This window comes from Erpetoichthys calabaricus, chromosome 9, assembly GCF_900747795.2.
Source record: "Erpetoichthys calabaricus chromosome 9, fErpCal1.3, whole genome shotgun sequence".
Taxonomy (NCBI): Eukaryota; Metazoa; Chordata; class Cladistia; order Polypteriformes; family Polypteridae; genus Erpetoichthys; species Erpetoichthys calabaricus.
In genome coordinates, this window is record NC_041402.2 from 158,234,538 (window position 1) to 158,251,503 (window position 16,966).

At 39.0% G+C, this 16,966-nt stretch overlaps 1 protein-coding gene across 5 annotated transcripts in view; it reads left to right on the plus strand.

The window, feature by feature from the left end:
• The window catches only part of cadm1a (cell adhesion molecule 1a), a 1,142,366-nt gene that overhangs the window by 1,079,102 nt on the left and 46,298 nt on the right, over window positions 1-16,966 (plus strand). For 3 of the 5 annotated variants that reach the window (XM_051932362.1, XM_051932359.1, XM_051932360.1), the window contains one exon: window positions 3,815-3,847. The exons of the other annotated variants lie outside the window; for them this stretch is intronic. In XM_051932362.1, coding sequence (XP_051788322.1) covers window positions 3,815-3,847 — 33 coding nt within the window. The remainder of the gene's footprint in view (window positions 1-3,814; window positions 3,848-16,966) is intronic. 5 annotated transcript variants of the gene reach the window in all.

Genomic DNA, 16,966 nt, shown 5'->3' on the forward strand with positions numbered 1-16,966 from the left:
ACCGTGGGAGCATGTGCATGAATGATTACTGTGATCAACTGGTGACAACTCCAGGTTTGGTTCCTGCTTTGCGCCTGATGCTTCCTAAAAAGCCTCCACCAACAATAACTTATAAATAAGCAAGTTTGAGGAAGTTATGTTATGTAATGTAACAACACTGCTAGGCAGTGCCTTACAAAGCAGAAAGAATTCTCCATGTGCAAAAACAAGGTGCAGAAAAGACACTGTATGTAGGCAGCAGGTCCTCCGCATGGCAAAAATGGTCCTGTAGTAATTACTGCTTGAGCTTGGATGTAAAAGTTAGATAACGGGGACAGCAAGGTGATCCAATAAAGATTTATTAGGACACCTGCTATACAGTAAGTGGCAGAAGCCATCTAAGGCCTTTTAAATGAGTGCAGGAATACCTGGGTCCTCCTACCCAGAGCTCCTTCTTGTGGTGTTTAAATAAACATTTCGCCCCAAAATTATTTTTTTTAACTTGATTTACCCCATGTAGTCTATAGTGATGACTGAAGAAAAAAAAAATGATTTTCATGCAGAATGTAGTAAACATTAAGTTTCTGTTAAGAGTCAACGCTGGACAACAGCAAGAAATATTAAAAACACTCAATAATAATAATAAAAAAAAATCTCACAATGTTCATGTTACATAATACATGTGTTCTCACAGTGCACTGACAGATAAGCTTTAGAGCCCAAGTAGAAGATGTGCCCAACAAAACAAAAGAAATAAAAGGATGATAACAAAACAAAACCAAAGCCCAAAACGATAACCTAGAATCAAGAATGAAAGAACAAAAAGGATCAAAACCACAAGTAACATTTAAGACAAGAGTTAACAAGGCCGTTTTAGTCATTTGGTCTCCACTGAACGAGTAAAGAAATTAGCTCAAAGCCATCCTTTTATCTCGTCACGTCGATAAAACTGGGTCACAACCTCACAGACCACGTCCTTAGAAATGCAAGACTCATTTGAGGACCCAAAATGGACATTGCAAAGAGAAACAAAAACATTTCAAACAAGCAACATTCAATTGAATTGTGACATCACATCAAGTAATCCAGTTGTATACTCATAACATCCCAAATACATGTACTTCTACTAAAATATTGTTAAAAAAAGCACTTTTGGGAAACGCTCTTATGAATGAAAGTGGAATTGAAGACCCGCCTCCCTGCTCATTCATTGGTCAAGAGTCCAGCCCAGTAATAGCATTGGCTGACATTCTGCTTCATGTGGTGTCAATAAAAAGAGTAGACTGAGAGACATAAAAGAAAAGGGGACTATGCCTCAGACTTGTGCATACGCAAGCTGTTTCAACAAGCAGAAGGTCAGTTCATCCGTGTAGCTATCATGTTGTGTATTTGAAGATAGAGACGGGAGGAGGGTCTACAATTCAAAATGCTTGTTTGTGTCTGAGTGCGCTCCATTTTAGTTCATGCAGGCATTTTCTTTAGCAATATTTTAGTAAAACTGTATGTGTTTAGGACATTGTGAGCACACAACTGGGTGACTTGAGATGTCGATTATTTGACACTAGTTCATGGCCATTTTTGATATTGTTTGCTGTTGTCCAGCATTGCTTTCCATAGATGCCCATTCTGTCAGAAACTCCGTTATATCTGTTCTGCATGAAAACAAGAGAGTAAAGATTTTTGTCAGTCGTCACTATTAACAGGGTAAGTAGCATTTAATAAAAATAACATTTTTGAGTAGAGAATTCCTTTAAGGTCAGTCTTGGCCCGAGGTCAGATGAGCTTACAGGTGTGCTATTTGTCTGATTACCTTATTTAAAATACTAACAGAAATAATAGCAATAAATAGCTATACCATTGTCTAGGGAATAAAAAGGTACTGCTGCAATTTATTTTTTTTCATTTAAACAAATAGTTTAAATGTGTTTTTATTTAAAGGCAGTGCATTTTTATTCAAGAAAACAATGCAGATCACTTCACTCCAAATAGTAACGTCTGCAAATTGCTTGAATTTGAGAATTTAACAACTAGCTTTTTGAAGCAGTTCTGGCAAATAACCTCTGTTAAGGTTTCCGGCTCTCCTTTTTTTGTCTACTTTGAAACTAAAATGAGTCTAACTTGTAGAAGTGACTGTACGTCTGTATCAGTGAAGCTCCATTTTATCGTTCTTTTCTGAGTTCACTAATGGGGCAGCATTTTTATTTCAAGGTAGTTTTACCAAAAACACTGTAACTTTAACAAAAGGCAGAAACTTTCCAATCATCATGCAGAAGAATTTTGTTCAACATGATCAAGTTATGGGGCTTTGCAAGGCTTCTGGAGTGTGGGCACAATTTTGTTGGTACTATGATGTTCCATTATGCAACATTTCCAGCAATTTTCAGTCACAACCTCCTTTTAGATAATCTTAGCAAGTCGGAGGCAGCCGGTGGTGAATTCTTATGAAATTAGTCACGTAATGTGACATGTCCAGCAACTCAGACCAAATAGCCCCCGGACGTTCTATGATAAAATAAAACAAGTTTGATTTGGTCTTTAGTCGTAGTGGTGGCCTTGCATATATGAGAGCTGACAACCAATGAATGCTCATCCAGAAGTACAATTCATAGAATGCAGCGACGGGAAATAAGAGATTGAGGACCTCACAAACAGAAGAGAAGCTTGTCTGTCTGGTGTCCCGTGTTTTGCGTACCATGACAGAATTTTAACCCTCCCTCATTGGCTGTCAGTAAAGGGGGCAAACTTGACTGTGCTGGAAGGTCAGCATGTGATTGCTAAATGTGATTTTTAAGTCGTTTAAATTGACATGGTCCAGCAACGAGATCAGTGACAAATTGGCATACCCTATGACTTGAAGTCTCCCTAATGTGACATCGACTTTAACCATTTACAGGTACAGGCCTAAAACAGTGCTGAGCCTGGAGGTGTGTGGACAAATGTTTGAGTGGCAAAGGCAGAAGAGTGGCCAGGGTTTGGTGAAAAAAGTATGTCACTGGGGCTCCTTGAAAGCAGGATTTACATACCTGAGCAGGAAGCCCCACGGAGGCAGCAGAATTTGTTTTATTTGTACTCTGTATTCACCCTTTGTTCATCTAAACCATTGTGTTTATTATTTGTACAATAAATGCCCTTTGTATATTAGCCTGACAGTTTTGAAGTCATTCTGAGTACAGGAGCTCTACAACAGTGCCCTCTAATGGTCACACTATCCATTGTCAGGCCTGATCAAATGCATCACATGATGCAAGTTTACAGTCCATCTTGTTTCCACTCAGGTTTTCCAAATTTCCCAATAAACCATAAAGGAAGCTAAGGGCTAATTTACAAGTTCAAAATGAGACAGGACCTGGCGCACCGCATCAAATTACTCCCTTTGTGTACTGACTGCCCCCTCATGTTTACTAATATTAAACACACTTCATTAACAAAATGACTGTGTCCTATTTTAGTTCTTCCTAACAGCAAATACAGGACTGGCAACATTTCCTTTGTTTTCAGTAAATGAATTTATTAATCCATCTATGTGGGTTTTCATCCATAAAAATGAGCTGTAAAGTTTACAGTCCGTTTTGTGACTGCAGAAAATGATTCCCTTAAGAGACACTGACAGCTGTAGGAGCCTCTCTGTTCCAAATCTGAGCCTGTAGCTAAAACATGTGATTTTTTTCTTTCCTTTTTTTTTGTTGTTGGATTTTATTTAATTGTGGTCTTTGTCATGCAATGTTTTTGAATGCTTAGCTCTCATGTTTTATCTGTTCCATTTTTTTTACATTCTTCCTTTTTTTGCATGCTATCCCTCCTGTTTGTTCCCTTCTTCCGCTCCTTGTGTGTTCAGACAACTCGCCGACTTCAGAGCCTGCAGTTCACGGTTGGTATCATTCCCTATTTCTATTTATCATTTTTTCAGTAGCTTTAGTCCAAGGACGTCACTCACTGTTTTGTTTTGCTGCTTGTATTATAAATGCTTCCTTTATTTGCTCCATCTTTCATTTTTGATAGCTAAAGTGTGACAGCCTAGCTAACCACATGGCTTAAATGATTTAGCTGTGGGCTACTATTTAAGTGAAGGTGTGGCCAACGGCATCTCACAGATCACTAAGGAAACTCAAACTGATTGATATGTTTTAATTGAAATAATAATCTTCATAATGAGAATAATGGTGGCACAGTTCAAATTCAGCTCCAGGTCATTGCCCCATGGTAATGTTTCTCCTGCTCCTCTCTGACTGGGTTGTCCTCTAAGTTCTCCAGTTTTTTTCCTGCTACTTCTTCAAACACCATCATGTTATATTAGCCTGAAAGGATTGGAGCTGATGCCATGCATTTCATATTTGACATTATACAGGCTGTCCATAAAGTCCGTGTGCAATTTAAAATAGTTGTAGCTTTGTAAGTATATGTGATAGAATGAATCTGTAAAAAGGTTTAATAAAGAAGAAACACTGACATTTTTTATTGCTCTTGTTAATTTTCAACATGTCCACCATCATTACAAATACAAAGGGTAATACGATTCTGTAGTTCTCGGAAAACATTTTCAAGCTGATTCTCAATAATACCGGCAATCACATAAGTTATCCTAGCTTGTAGGTCTTCTAAAGATCGAGGTTTGATTGAATAAATATTAGTTTTCACATGTCCTCATAAAAAGAAATCCAATGGAGTCAAATCTGGCAAACGTGGAGACCAAGAAAATAGCCCACCTCTTCCCATCCATCTGTTAGGGAATTTCTCATGTAGAAACTGTCTAACATGGAAAGCAAAGTGACAAGGAGCACCATCTTGTTGAAAAACTGTATTCTCTATCAGTCCTAATTGTTCAAGTTGAGGAATAAAGTAATTTTGCAGCATTTCTAAATAGTTATCACCATTAACAATACGGCCTTCAAAAAAGAATGGCTCTATGACTCGATTTTTTTCCAAAGCACACTACACATTAACTTTGAGAGAATCCTTTCATGTTCAACAAACTCATGTGGATTTTCAGTTCCCCAAATATGGCAAAAATAAAACTTCTAAAGACAGAAAAAAAAACTAGATGCATCAAGCTTTCTAATCCTTTTTATGAATTCTTTCTATCACATATACTTACAAAGTTACAACTATTTTAAATTGCACACTGATCTTTATGAACACCCTGTATATTCAGAGTTGTCTCCATATATAAAATGTGACTTTATACATTGAAAATCAGGGTTATGTTGGAAAGAAAGAGCCTGTCCATAGTCATACCGTGGTTTTTATCATTTTGTGTTTTTGATTCAGACATAAAATCTATGTAATTTTATTTCTGATGGTCTGAGAACCAAGAAGAAAGTTTTTCATTCTTTTCTGCATGCTTGAGCTAACACAGGCCATTGGTATTGAATGTGTTAACTAACTTAAAGAATTCAAGCTGTGAGAAAATGAGTGCCCATAGGCACACACGTGCAGAGTATTACATGGCATTCTCATACCAGCTGAATATCATGCATGGTTACAAGTGTCTGCACTTACCACTGTGTCACCCTAGTGTCTGTCATAAATTTTGACTTTATATAGTGTCTTTCATAGTCATCTTCTAGAATGCCCACTCTCAATTTGGGGTATATGTCTTGCTATTTTTGAACTTGCTATGCTATCCTCCTAGAGAGTTCAGGCTTTGAGAAAACAACCGGGCAGAGTTACAATGTGGTCTTAATGAATTATTGCTTAATTAACTGTGACCCTATGTTGTGCTTTTCTTAGTTAGCAGTCCTAAATTGCCCACATCATATATGGTGTTAATTGTCTCCCCCATAAAATTCAGGTTGCCTATGGTCACATATTTCTTCATAAATCTTGATTGGTGGTGTAGTGAGTGTCACTTCTGCCTATTTGAAAACATATCCTGCTCTCAAGCCCCACAGTTCTCTTTTGTCTGTATGGAGTTTCCATGTTCTTCCTGCGTCTGTATGGGTTTTCCACTGGCTATTCCCTTTTTCCTTTCACATCTCCAAAGACATGCAGGACAGGTTAACTGCTGATTCTAAATTGGTTTTTTGAGTGGCTCCTATGATGCCCTGGCACCATGTCCAGGGGTACGTCCTATCTTTTGCCCAGTGCTATTTGGATAGGCTGCTGCTCTCCATGTCCCTAAATTGGAGTTAATGCAATTTACTGTATTGTATTATTTTGTTATTAAGGGCTTGCCAAATATAGAATGTGATATACAACATAGAAGTACCTCTGGTCACAACCATAATTCATTCCAAAACTCTGGACGCGACTCGATTTGGTCACAACCCGAACGTAATTTCCCCATAAGATTGTATGTAAATACGACCGTGCAAACTGCATGTAAATATTTTTTTAAGATTTTTAAACACAACAATAGTAATTATGCCATAGAATGCACAGTGTAATAGATAACTAAATATAAAAACATTGAACAACAGAGAAAACTAACATTGCAAGAGTCTGTGTTAGACCAAGTTCATATAAGAAAGACCCTTACGAACCGCTCACTGTAAACACTTTTTTCATGAGTTTTAAGCACAGGGAAAAAATTAAAGTTTGAAAAATCCTTAATTTACACAAAAACTGACCCTAATCAACCAAGAAAACTAACCTTGCATGAGTCGAGTTCTGGCGTGAAGGAAGTGAGAAGAAAGCTGGGTGGAGAGGAGGTTACAGTTTTGAGGGAGAGTCCGGCACCACGACGGAGGGTCATTCTCCTTCCGGTGTTTTCTCTCTTGTGATTTCTTCTATTTCAGGGGTTTCTGGTGTTTTTAGCTGTTTAGCTGGTGGACCAGACTTCACAAAATAGTGGTCTAATGTGACTTACCTTTTCCTGCGCATTAAAACTTTTTGAAAATGTGAGACAACATGGTCGTTCATCATGTTTATCACTCTGTTCACAACCACTTTGTCAGGGTGGTTCTTCTCGAAAAAATCCTGGCACTCGTTCCATTTTTCCATGACGGCTTTTATTACATCACTTCTTATGCTGCTCCTGCTGGAGTTCAGCTAGTTCCTCCGTCGTCAGCTCCTCCTTGTGATCCAGGACCATGGAGAATGGGAAATCATTGGTGCGTACGAACCGGAAGGGAAACTGGCCACCAGTGTTTGTGTTTTCCACCAGAGCGTGTGGTCATGATCAGATGCAAAATTTTGGCTAACTTTTTGATCGTAACCCAATTTGTATGTTTTCGGAAACGTTTGTGACCAGAGGTTCTACTGTACTCCCAACTAAATTCATGAAAGGTCAGTATTTGTCTATTAGTTTTCATGCTACTGAATTGATTAATCAGGTTTGAGAATGTCGTTTTATAGATGATTTTGCCTACAATGTTTTACCAATATTCACTGCATATGAGTAATGAGTAACTTTTATTTAAATAGCTGAACAATCTCACTGTGTTCTCATTGCCACCTGCTGTATCATCTGGGACGATTATTGTCTTGTTTTTTATATTGAAGTTTAATGTCATGTGTCAGTTAATTTCTTACTTACAAGCTTCCTTAGAATATTGGCAATAGTACAATACCAACAAAAAGGAACACACCGAAAAGCAGTGTACATACGGTATATAGAATGAAACGATATATATAGTACATACGTATATGAATAGCATACTGTGTATATAGCCAGAAGTTTGTGAACCATCACACCAATTGGAGCTTGATGGACATCCCATTCCAAAACCATGGGCATTAATATGGAGTTGGCCCCCTCTTTGTGGCTGTAACAGCCACAAAGACTTCTTGGAAGTCTTTCCACAAGATTTTGGAGAGCCTTTTTGGGAATTTGTGCCAAAAAAACATTTGTGAGGCCATGTACTGATGTTTGAAGAAGAAGATCTGGCTCACAGATCATCTCAAGGTTGTTCAGTATGGCTTCAGGGAGACCAGGGCTTTGTGAAGGCCACTCGAATTCCTCCATACCAAACTTGTCAAAGTATATGTTGTTGGACCTTGCTTTTTGCAATTCCTCCATCTTGGGTATGATGGTAATCTGCATCTAGCCATGCAAGCAAGTCCTGTAACTTGCAAGGAAAACCTGTGGGTTGGTGGCAGGATTGGCACTTCAGCAACTGTAAAAGACCTAACACTCTTTAGTGTGGTGCTGAGGTGTCACCCGTTACACAGCTGCACTCAGACCTCAATCCGGGTAGTTCCTCGTGTGGTGGGTGCGGCAACATACTGTAATCAGCACATGCTCCTAACCTCTTCTCTCTCCTCTCCTCCTTGCTTTTTACAAAGGGGCACAGTCATGATGAAAGGAAAGGGCCTTCCCCAAACATTTGCCATAAAGTTGAAAGTTTACAATTGTCTGAAATGTCTTTGTATGCTGTAGATTTAACAGTACCCTTCATTGGAATCAAGAGGTCTAGCCGAAACCCTGAAACAAAGCACCAGGGCATTATCCCTTCACCACTAAACTTTACAGTAGGCACTGTACAGTGCAGATGGCAGTGCTCTCCTGGCATCTACCAAACACAAAATTCATGCATTAGACTACCAGATAGTGAAACGTGATTAATCACTTTAGAGAACTTCTTTACACGGCTCCGGAGTCCAATAGTGGTGTGCTTTACACTCTGCTTGGTATTGTGAACAATGATCTTACGCCTTGGGAACCATTTCATGAAGCTCCTAATGCAAAGTTCTTGTGCTGATGCTTCCACTTGCAGTTTGAAACTGTACTGTGAGTGATGGGACAGATGCTACCTGTGGTCTACGACTTCCGTGGCTAAGCTGCTGTTGCTACCTGTGGATGCTTTCATTTCATAATAATAGCACTTACAGTTAACCAGTGAAGATTTAGCAGAGCAAAAGTTTCATGTACTAACTTGAGGCAAAGATGGCATCCTATGACAGTGTCATGTTTAAGGTCAGTATGATCCATTCTACTGCCAGTGTTAATCAATGGAGATGACTCTGTGTTTAATTTTATGTGCATACTGTATACTATAAGTGCTCGCCGCCATTGTCTATCAGGGGCTAAGCGAGTTTCTCTGTCCTTGGAGGTTTCGTTTTGCTGTTGTGCTCACCTCACTTGTGTATTATGTGGATAAGCGAGTTTCTCTATTTTCTCGGCAGTTTCATTTGGGTCACAGAGTCGCTTTCTTAGAGCTTCATGCTGTAGCCCCGCACTTCAGGGCCAGATAGACACACACACACACACTTCCACGTGTAGACATTTATATATAAGATATACAGTATATATGTGTGTGTGTGTGTGAGTAGTACATATATATATATATATAAAATATATTGTAACAAGGCACTATATGAGTGCCGACTCGACACAGACTGACACCGGAGGCACAAGTAATAAAAACAAAGATTCTTTATTTTCTTCACCTGTGGGGCACGTCTTCCCCGTGTCCCACAGGCATAACACAGTCCCTCAAGCACTAAAGGCAACACCCAAAATAAACTCTTTTCTTTTAAATCCTCTGCTCCTCCCTGGCAGCTCCATCCACCTCCTCCCGACTCAGGCTCTTCGAATGCTGGCTGCTGGCTCCTTTCATAAGGCGAAAACACTGCCCATAAGGGCTCAGCAGCTCCTGCTGCAGCACCCCCTGGCAGCACCTGCGGATTCCAACAGGGTTGCAAGAAACACCAAGTCCGGTGAAGCCCTGTGAGAGTCTGAGGCACCGTTGCAACCCAGGGGGGTTGCCATCTAGTTTCCTTTGGGGTTTGGGGGTATCCCATGCTTGCTCCCCCAGAACATATACTGAAGGGGCGTCCCGGCCAAGCATGGGCCCCGGCCGTCCACCACAATATACAGTATATACAAGTAGTAATCAATGTAAGAGGCAAAACACAGACATTAAAAATAAAATTATATACATAAAACAAACATTGTTGCACTATCCTGTATTTTCCTTGATAGTTTTAGAGCACACAAAACTGATCTTTTATCTCAAAGTACCCTTAAACATGTACTTTCATTCATATTCCTAGACTGCTATTTCTGATAAAGCTTCAGCATTACCGCCTTCCATTTTCTCTCTGCACTAGTGCTGCCTCAAGTCCCTGGTGGTCTGCAGCATTTGCTTTCTCATGATGTCTTGGCTTTCTGAGTCATAAAGGAGCTTTGAGATCCCTGACTGGCAAGGAGATAAGAAAAGTTGCTAATGATTTAGCTCATACATACAGAAAAGAATGAAAAACTTTCTTCTTGGTTCTCAGAACATCAGAAATGAAATTATATAGATTTTAGGTCTGATATTTTTTGCTTAGCTATCTGTCAGTTTTATAGTGGGTGTAAAAAATGGTGACATTAGCCATTTAAGATTTCAGGTAGCATAGGAGACTGAGTTAAAAGTGCACAATTACATTTATGCAGTCTTCACCGCGTGGGCCATTAGCTGATTAGAATATGTTTCAAATAATAGAGCCTTATGAAATGGAAGAAAAGCTCATTTTTGAATTCACCTCTTTTTCAGAAAAAAAAAAGTCATCTGCAGTGCATGACCTTCTAGAAATTATTTCAAAATGTGATCGTTCAAGTAATGGCAATAGCTACACCCTTAGTTTACCATTCCACTAGGAAGGACAGGAGACCAGAACTAGGTGAAGTTGACAGGGTGTCAGAGGTTCTGAAAAAAGATGTCGATCACAGCCACAAAAATGCTGACTTGAGATCAGCTTCCCAGAGGCTTTTGTTGCTCTTCCACCAACTAAGGCCTGTTTTCTCATTTTTTGAGCTTCCATTTGTTGCTCCTTACCTCCAAGCAGGAGGAAAACAGATATGGAGTGCAAAAGTAACAGGAAAAGGTTTCAGATCGTGAAGATTTTGATTTTGTTAATACCACTTAGACTTGGTGCTTACAAGTGGTGCAAATTCACTAAACCAGCTTGTAAAAGTGGAAGACCCTTAGTCCTCCAAGCTGATTTTTACAAACTTCAGAATACACGAGTAATCAGTGCAAATGCTTGACAAGCAGTGCTTCTGTGTAAAGCAATGAAAAAGGATTGGCTTGGAGCCAGAGACATGAGTGGCCAATCAAGAAGTCAAAAATGAAATTTGGGAATGACAGCAAAATTAACACAGATTTTGAGGACGACAACCCTCTTATTAAAAGTTAAAAAATAATAATTTAGCTTATTTTCCATGTTAGCTCCTACACATTGACAGAAATGTAATTCCACACATTCTGCAGTGGTGTTACTAGATATAAGGGTATGGTTATGCTTTACTTCAATCCATCCATGAATGTTATGTGGTCCAGAGTCCAACCAAACAGCTTTCGGCACAAGTAAGGAACCAGTCTTGGAGGGGACATGGGCACATTGAAGCATTGCTCACACAGGTATTTGCAAACTACCTACGACATTGTTTGCCTGGGATTGCCTTGCTGGCAACTCATGTATGCCTTTTGTGCTCTTTGGAGCTTCTTAATGAGACAGGGCATTTTTGTTTATTAAGACTCTATGTTTGCCCTTATTACTAGCAAGGGTTTGACAGTGATATCCCACTCTAGTGGGCATGTTTTAGAAGTGCTTTTGGAATTTATTGTGACTTTTATGCTTTAGGACTCTTAGTCCATGACAGAGAGTCCATTCTTACTGACTATATTACACGTTGGTATGGCACCTGTTCATCCCAGGGCTGCAGGGTACTTTCGGTGCTGCCTCTGAAGTACAACCCTCTGAAGTACCCTGCATCCCTGGGCAGAGCAGCTGTTCAAGACATTATAACACACACTACCTTAAAAAGTCTAAACTGTGTCATAAAGTACTTTTTTTTAGCTCAGTAATTAATTGTGTCTAATTTTAGAACTATTTTCCACGATTGTTTAATTTTAAATTATTATTACCATTATATTTCATTAGCATCTTTATTATTTTTGCTGCCATTTTTGTGTTGTTTGCTCATAGCCTCAGCCATCTTGTTTATTATTACAGCATCCTGCTGCTTGTCACTTGACCATAGCAACACAGCATGTGGCATCACACTGCTGATGATATTTAAGATGGTGGTGCTCCACACTGGATGTCCACTTTCTGGATTAAAATAAAATAAACGCAGCATTTCCAATATTTCATTTTTGTTAGAAAAATTATCAATTCTAATCTTTTGCTCCAGCCTGTCTGACATTGACTTTTGCTTCATATTTTGGGTTAGTTTTTAGAATTTCTTTAGTCTTCAGCAATGATTTTCTTTCTCGTTTTCTTGACTTTTTTATTGGTTTGTTACTAAAACCTTCAAATTCTTCCAGGTCAGTTATCTTTTCAGTTAATTTAGTCCCGTAGGGTCATCATTGTTTTTTTCCTTTGGGCACATTAAACAGTATTATAGAAGACCTCAGCCTTCTTACATGGTCAGTTTTCTCCATTGTCCATTCTGTCAAGCGATTCAGGACAATTGGCACTCACAACTTAAAATTCAGCGACAGTTTTTATCCTCATACCATAAGGCTGCTGATCAGAAACATTAGTGATTCAAATGTGTATCATCTGATAGTTTATTTAATGTTTTTATAGTCTGTTGTTTGTATTGTACTACTATCAGTAGTCTCTGGGAACCTTACAAGCAAGGTGTTTCTTGTACTTTCCACACATGACAATAAAGCTGATCTCAAACTTAAAATGCACACAACTAATCACCAAACCCTGAATGTACTGCATGACAATCAGGTGAAATTAACATTAACAGCATTATGTTGATAGACACAATTACAGTATATGCAGTATAAAAAGCACAAGGACAAGGAAACAGATGACATCAATGTGTAACAGCCGACCCCTTGACCCAGACCAGCACCTACGCTACCAAGATTATTGACTTGGCTAACCTGAGGACTCTCCAGCTAATAACAAGCCGTACTTCTTACAAATAGTCCTTTTTCCCCCAGTGACAAAATAACAGGCAATGCAAATCAAAGATGTAAAATCAAGTGCAGATTTATTAAGAGTGAAATTAATATCTATATATATATATATATATATATATATATATATATACATATATCCTATTTACCCCGAACACACGAATATACAGTAATAAAAAAAACTACAAAGCCCTCCCTTGCCTCTAAATAATAAATGAATACACACAGAACACAAAACACAAACACAGATCAAAACAAATGGCAATTGGAGTGGATATGGTATATGAGTCCAGAGTTATTAAAGTCCTGAATTAAGCAAATACTGGCTGAAATGATATTTTGCTCCTTCCCGAAAAAATACAAAACGATCTCACCGTGTGAGTCCTTGGCAATGGCTGAATGAAGTCCGAACACCGGGGGTTTCTCCACACTGGCTGTCGTTATGATATTCCGGATAATGAAAAAAGCAAACAGTAAAGTTGTGCACTGATTGCAGGTGATGATTTGGAAGATGAATGTGAAAATGACTCCTTTCTCCTCTCCGCCTCTCCTTCCTTGCCTCCTCTCGTTTAAATAACAAATATCCCGGATGTAATGATTGTGGAAACAGGAAATTCCAGTCTTGGGGTCGCAGTCTCCCTGCATCGTCCTTCCCCATTTGTTTTCCAGGGACAACATTTACTTACACATACACACGATAGTAAACGGGACGATGTGAACTTAACGCAACCCAAACACAAAAAACACCTACTATTATGTAGCCCCACTACAAATGAAACCAGCTTTTCTGAGACCTTCCTTCCATCCAACCATTTTCTTAACCCACTCATTCAGAGCTGGATCATGAGGCACCTACAGACTCCCAGCAGTCATTGGGCACAAGGCTGGAAGAACACATGGAGACAGTGCAAGTCCATCACCCCCCTACACACACACTTGGGCCAATTAACCAGGAGTATGCAGTTGAAATCCACAAGAACATGGAAAGTAAATGCAAACTCTATGCAAGAAGCACATGTGGCATCAACCCCAGTCTCCTTATTGCATGGTAGCAGTAGTACCTACAGTATGAACCACAATCCTGCCACTTTTCTGAAACCATTTTTTTCAAAGTTGTGGTGCATCCAGGGCCTAATTTCACAGCATTGGGCAAGAACAAGGAAATAGGTGGCAAACTAGAGAGATATGTACAACCCCTGTAATTTATACTAAACTAATTTAAAGTTGACAGTCAGCGTAATGCTTATGGGAAGTAAGAACAAAGGGAGGCTTTAAGACCAACCGTTGGTGCCTTCTATTTTCAAGCTATTGTATGCCTGTATAGATACGCTGAGCTCTAAAAGCTGAACCAGCATATCTGGACCAGACACCAGTCCATCTCAGTGGGATGATCACCCACGTACACACACACTCCACGCTGCGAAGGTCAAGTTTTAGAGTTGTCAATTAATCGAACACTTCAATCTTTAGAATGTGGAAGGTGATCCAGCTTATTTGATTAAAATCCATCGATTTGGATAATAACGGGACTAGGATTTGAGCTCAGGATGTATGAGTGCCAGACACAGGTGCTATCCACTTTTACAACCACTTTGTCCAATTCAGGACCACAGGGGTACAAAACATAGCCTAGAAGCATTTGATCCAAGACAGAAGCCAGCCCTAGTCAGGATGCCAGCCACTACTGGATAAAAACCCACAGTCTGATATCACCAGTTAACCTGACACACATGTCTTTGGGATATGGGAGGGTAACCCAGAGTACCTAGAAGACATACAAACTCCCCACAGACTGCTCCTGTAAGGTAGCAGGGCTAACCATGCGTCCACAAAAGCCAGCATCATACTCTGAAAACATGGTAGTCATTGATCAAAGAAAAGGCATATTTTCATTTTCTGTAAACAGTCTGCATAAATATTTAGCGCATGCTTACACTAATTGCATACTTCATTTTTTTTGCTTTGTTTACTGTTCTCCTTCCCAACATGTCTGAATTTCTTATTTCCCCACCTTCTTTTTAAATTCAGTTTGCTTGTAGTGCATTTTATCTGCACTAATGTCTTAAAGCACTTTACACTCATTAGGTTACAAATGCTGACGTGCAGTTTGCAGATTTCTTGCTTAGGATAGATTGGTAGGTTTTGGGCACCCTGATTGCGCATCTAAAGAGAGCTGGTACTTTAGATTTTTTGATGCTGTTGTTTTTAAAGGAGCTCAGTGATCGTGCGGCCAGTAGGTCTACCCCACTTTGATTTTGCTTATTCTAAATAACTCAGCTGGTTCAGTTTTTCTGTCAATGTCATTAACTGAAAATTTTCATTTCCTCTCCACCAATATTGCCTTTCCTAATCTTGTGTCAGCTTAATTTATGTAAGGTTTTAAAATTTGGCTTCATTTAGTACAGTGATTCTAAACCTTTTTTGAGTCACAGACCCCTTTAAGAATCTGATGAAAGCTATGGACCCCCTTCCCCAGAAACAGTCACATAAACACAGCTTTGCATGCAGTGAATATAATATTTTGATTGTCTCAAACATATATGACATACACAAAGTATTATTAAAAAAAAACAAAAAGTAATGGCCACTCATTATAATTATGAAGTTCAATCCTCTTGTGCAAATTAAAACAGATATACAGTACTACTATGTTTTCTACTGCCATTACTACTACTACTACTGCTACATCTACTCTAAATCAACAGTACTGGGCTGCATAGTGAATATAAATGTGAATTTTTATCTGACCCTCACAGACCCCCTGAAACCCATCCAAGGACCCCCCCTAGGGGTCCACGGACCTCAGGTTAAGAACCCCTGATTTAGTAGTTTATGTGTCTTGAATACACATTCTTGAGACAATCAAGACAAAATATAGAAATCTTATTGCTGTATATGTGGGATGATTAATGTATACAGTGTATATTGCATGGCCTTGGGCTCTCTCTTACTGATTTATAGGTGTAAATCTGTAGAAGGTCTTTGGATCTGTTTTTTGGAGAATAGCACTTTATAAGACTGCAGAATATCAAACTGACTTCAGGGACCGGTCCTGGGGTCTTCTTGGCTGGCATCCTCTTTTTTTTCCTTTGTTTAAGTATTTATTCATTTTCCATGTCATTTCATTATGCTCTGCTTTTGCATATCTGAAATGTAAAAACATACTGCAGAAGTAATCAAATATTAAGTTCTTTCTTTCTTTATTTTGTTTTGTTTATATTAAGCCTTAATGCATTACCAATGTGGCCCAAACTATGTAAGATTAAATTTGAAGATTGTTGGTACTGCACTTGTCAGCATTTCTTCTTTATAGAGACAGCACAGTTGTTGCCCATATGGGCTTTCCATGTCCTTTCCCTGTCTGTTTTTTTTTGGGGGGGGGGGGCGGGGGGGGGGGGTTGTTAGTGGTGCAATACTACACATTTGCTCCCATGTCCCCAAAAGTTAAATGGATTGGCAATTCTATGTGTGAATGTGTCCTGTGATGGACTAGAGACCTATCTATGGCTGTGTAAATTTTAATACATACCCAAAAATTAATAGTTGATTGTAAAGCCGACAGTAATAGAAATTCTTTAATCATAATGTTTTATGTAGTCATAACTTTCACATCTCAAAGACTTCCAGTTAGGTTTAGGTTATACTCGTATGACAATTCCAAATTCATTCTATGGAAGTGAAAGTATCAGTGTGCATAGGCTGTGGCCTCCTGCTTAAATGGATTAAGTAGGTGTCAGGTATTTCATAGATAGATAGATAGATAGATAGATAGATAGATAGATAGATAGATAGATAGATAGATAGATAGATAGATAGATAGATAGATAGATAGATAGATAGATAGATAGATAGATAATTTACTATGCTATATAATTATTGTACACCCACTGAGCTAACTGTTAGGACCACCTCCTGACCTGCTTCTCCATGCCATAATCTAATCATCCAGTCTTGTGGCAGCAGTGCAATACATAAAATCACACAGACACTGGTCTGATGAATCTCAATTTCTGTTGAGGCATACAGATGGTAGCGTCAGAATTTGGCACCAGTAGCATGAATCTATGCAACGATCCCTCCATGTGTCAACAGTCTAGGCTGGTGGTGTTGGTGTAATGGTGTGGGTAATGTGTTCTTTTGACTTTTGACTTCTTAACACCAATCAATCATTGCTTGGATGA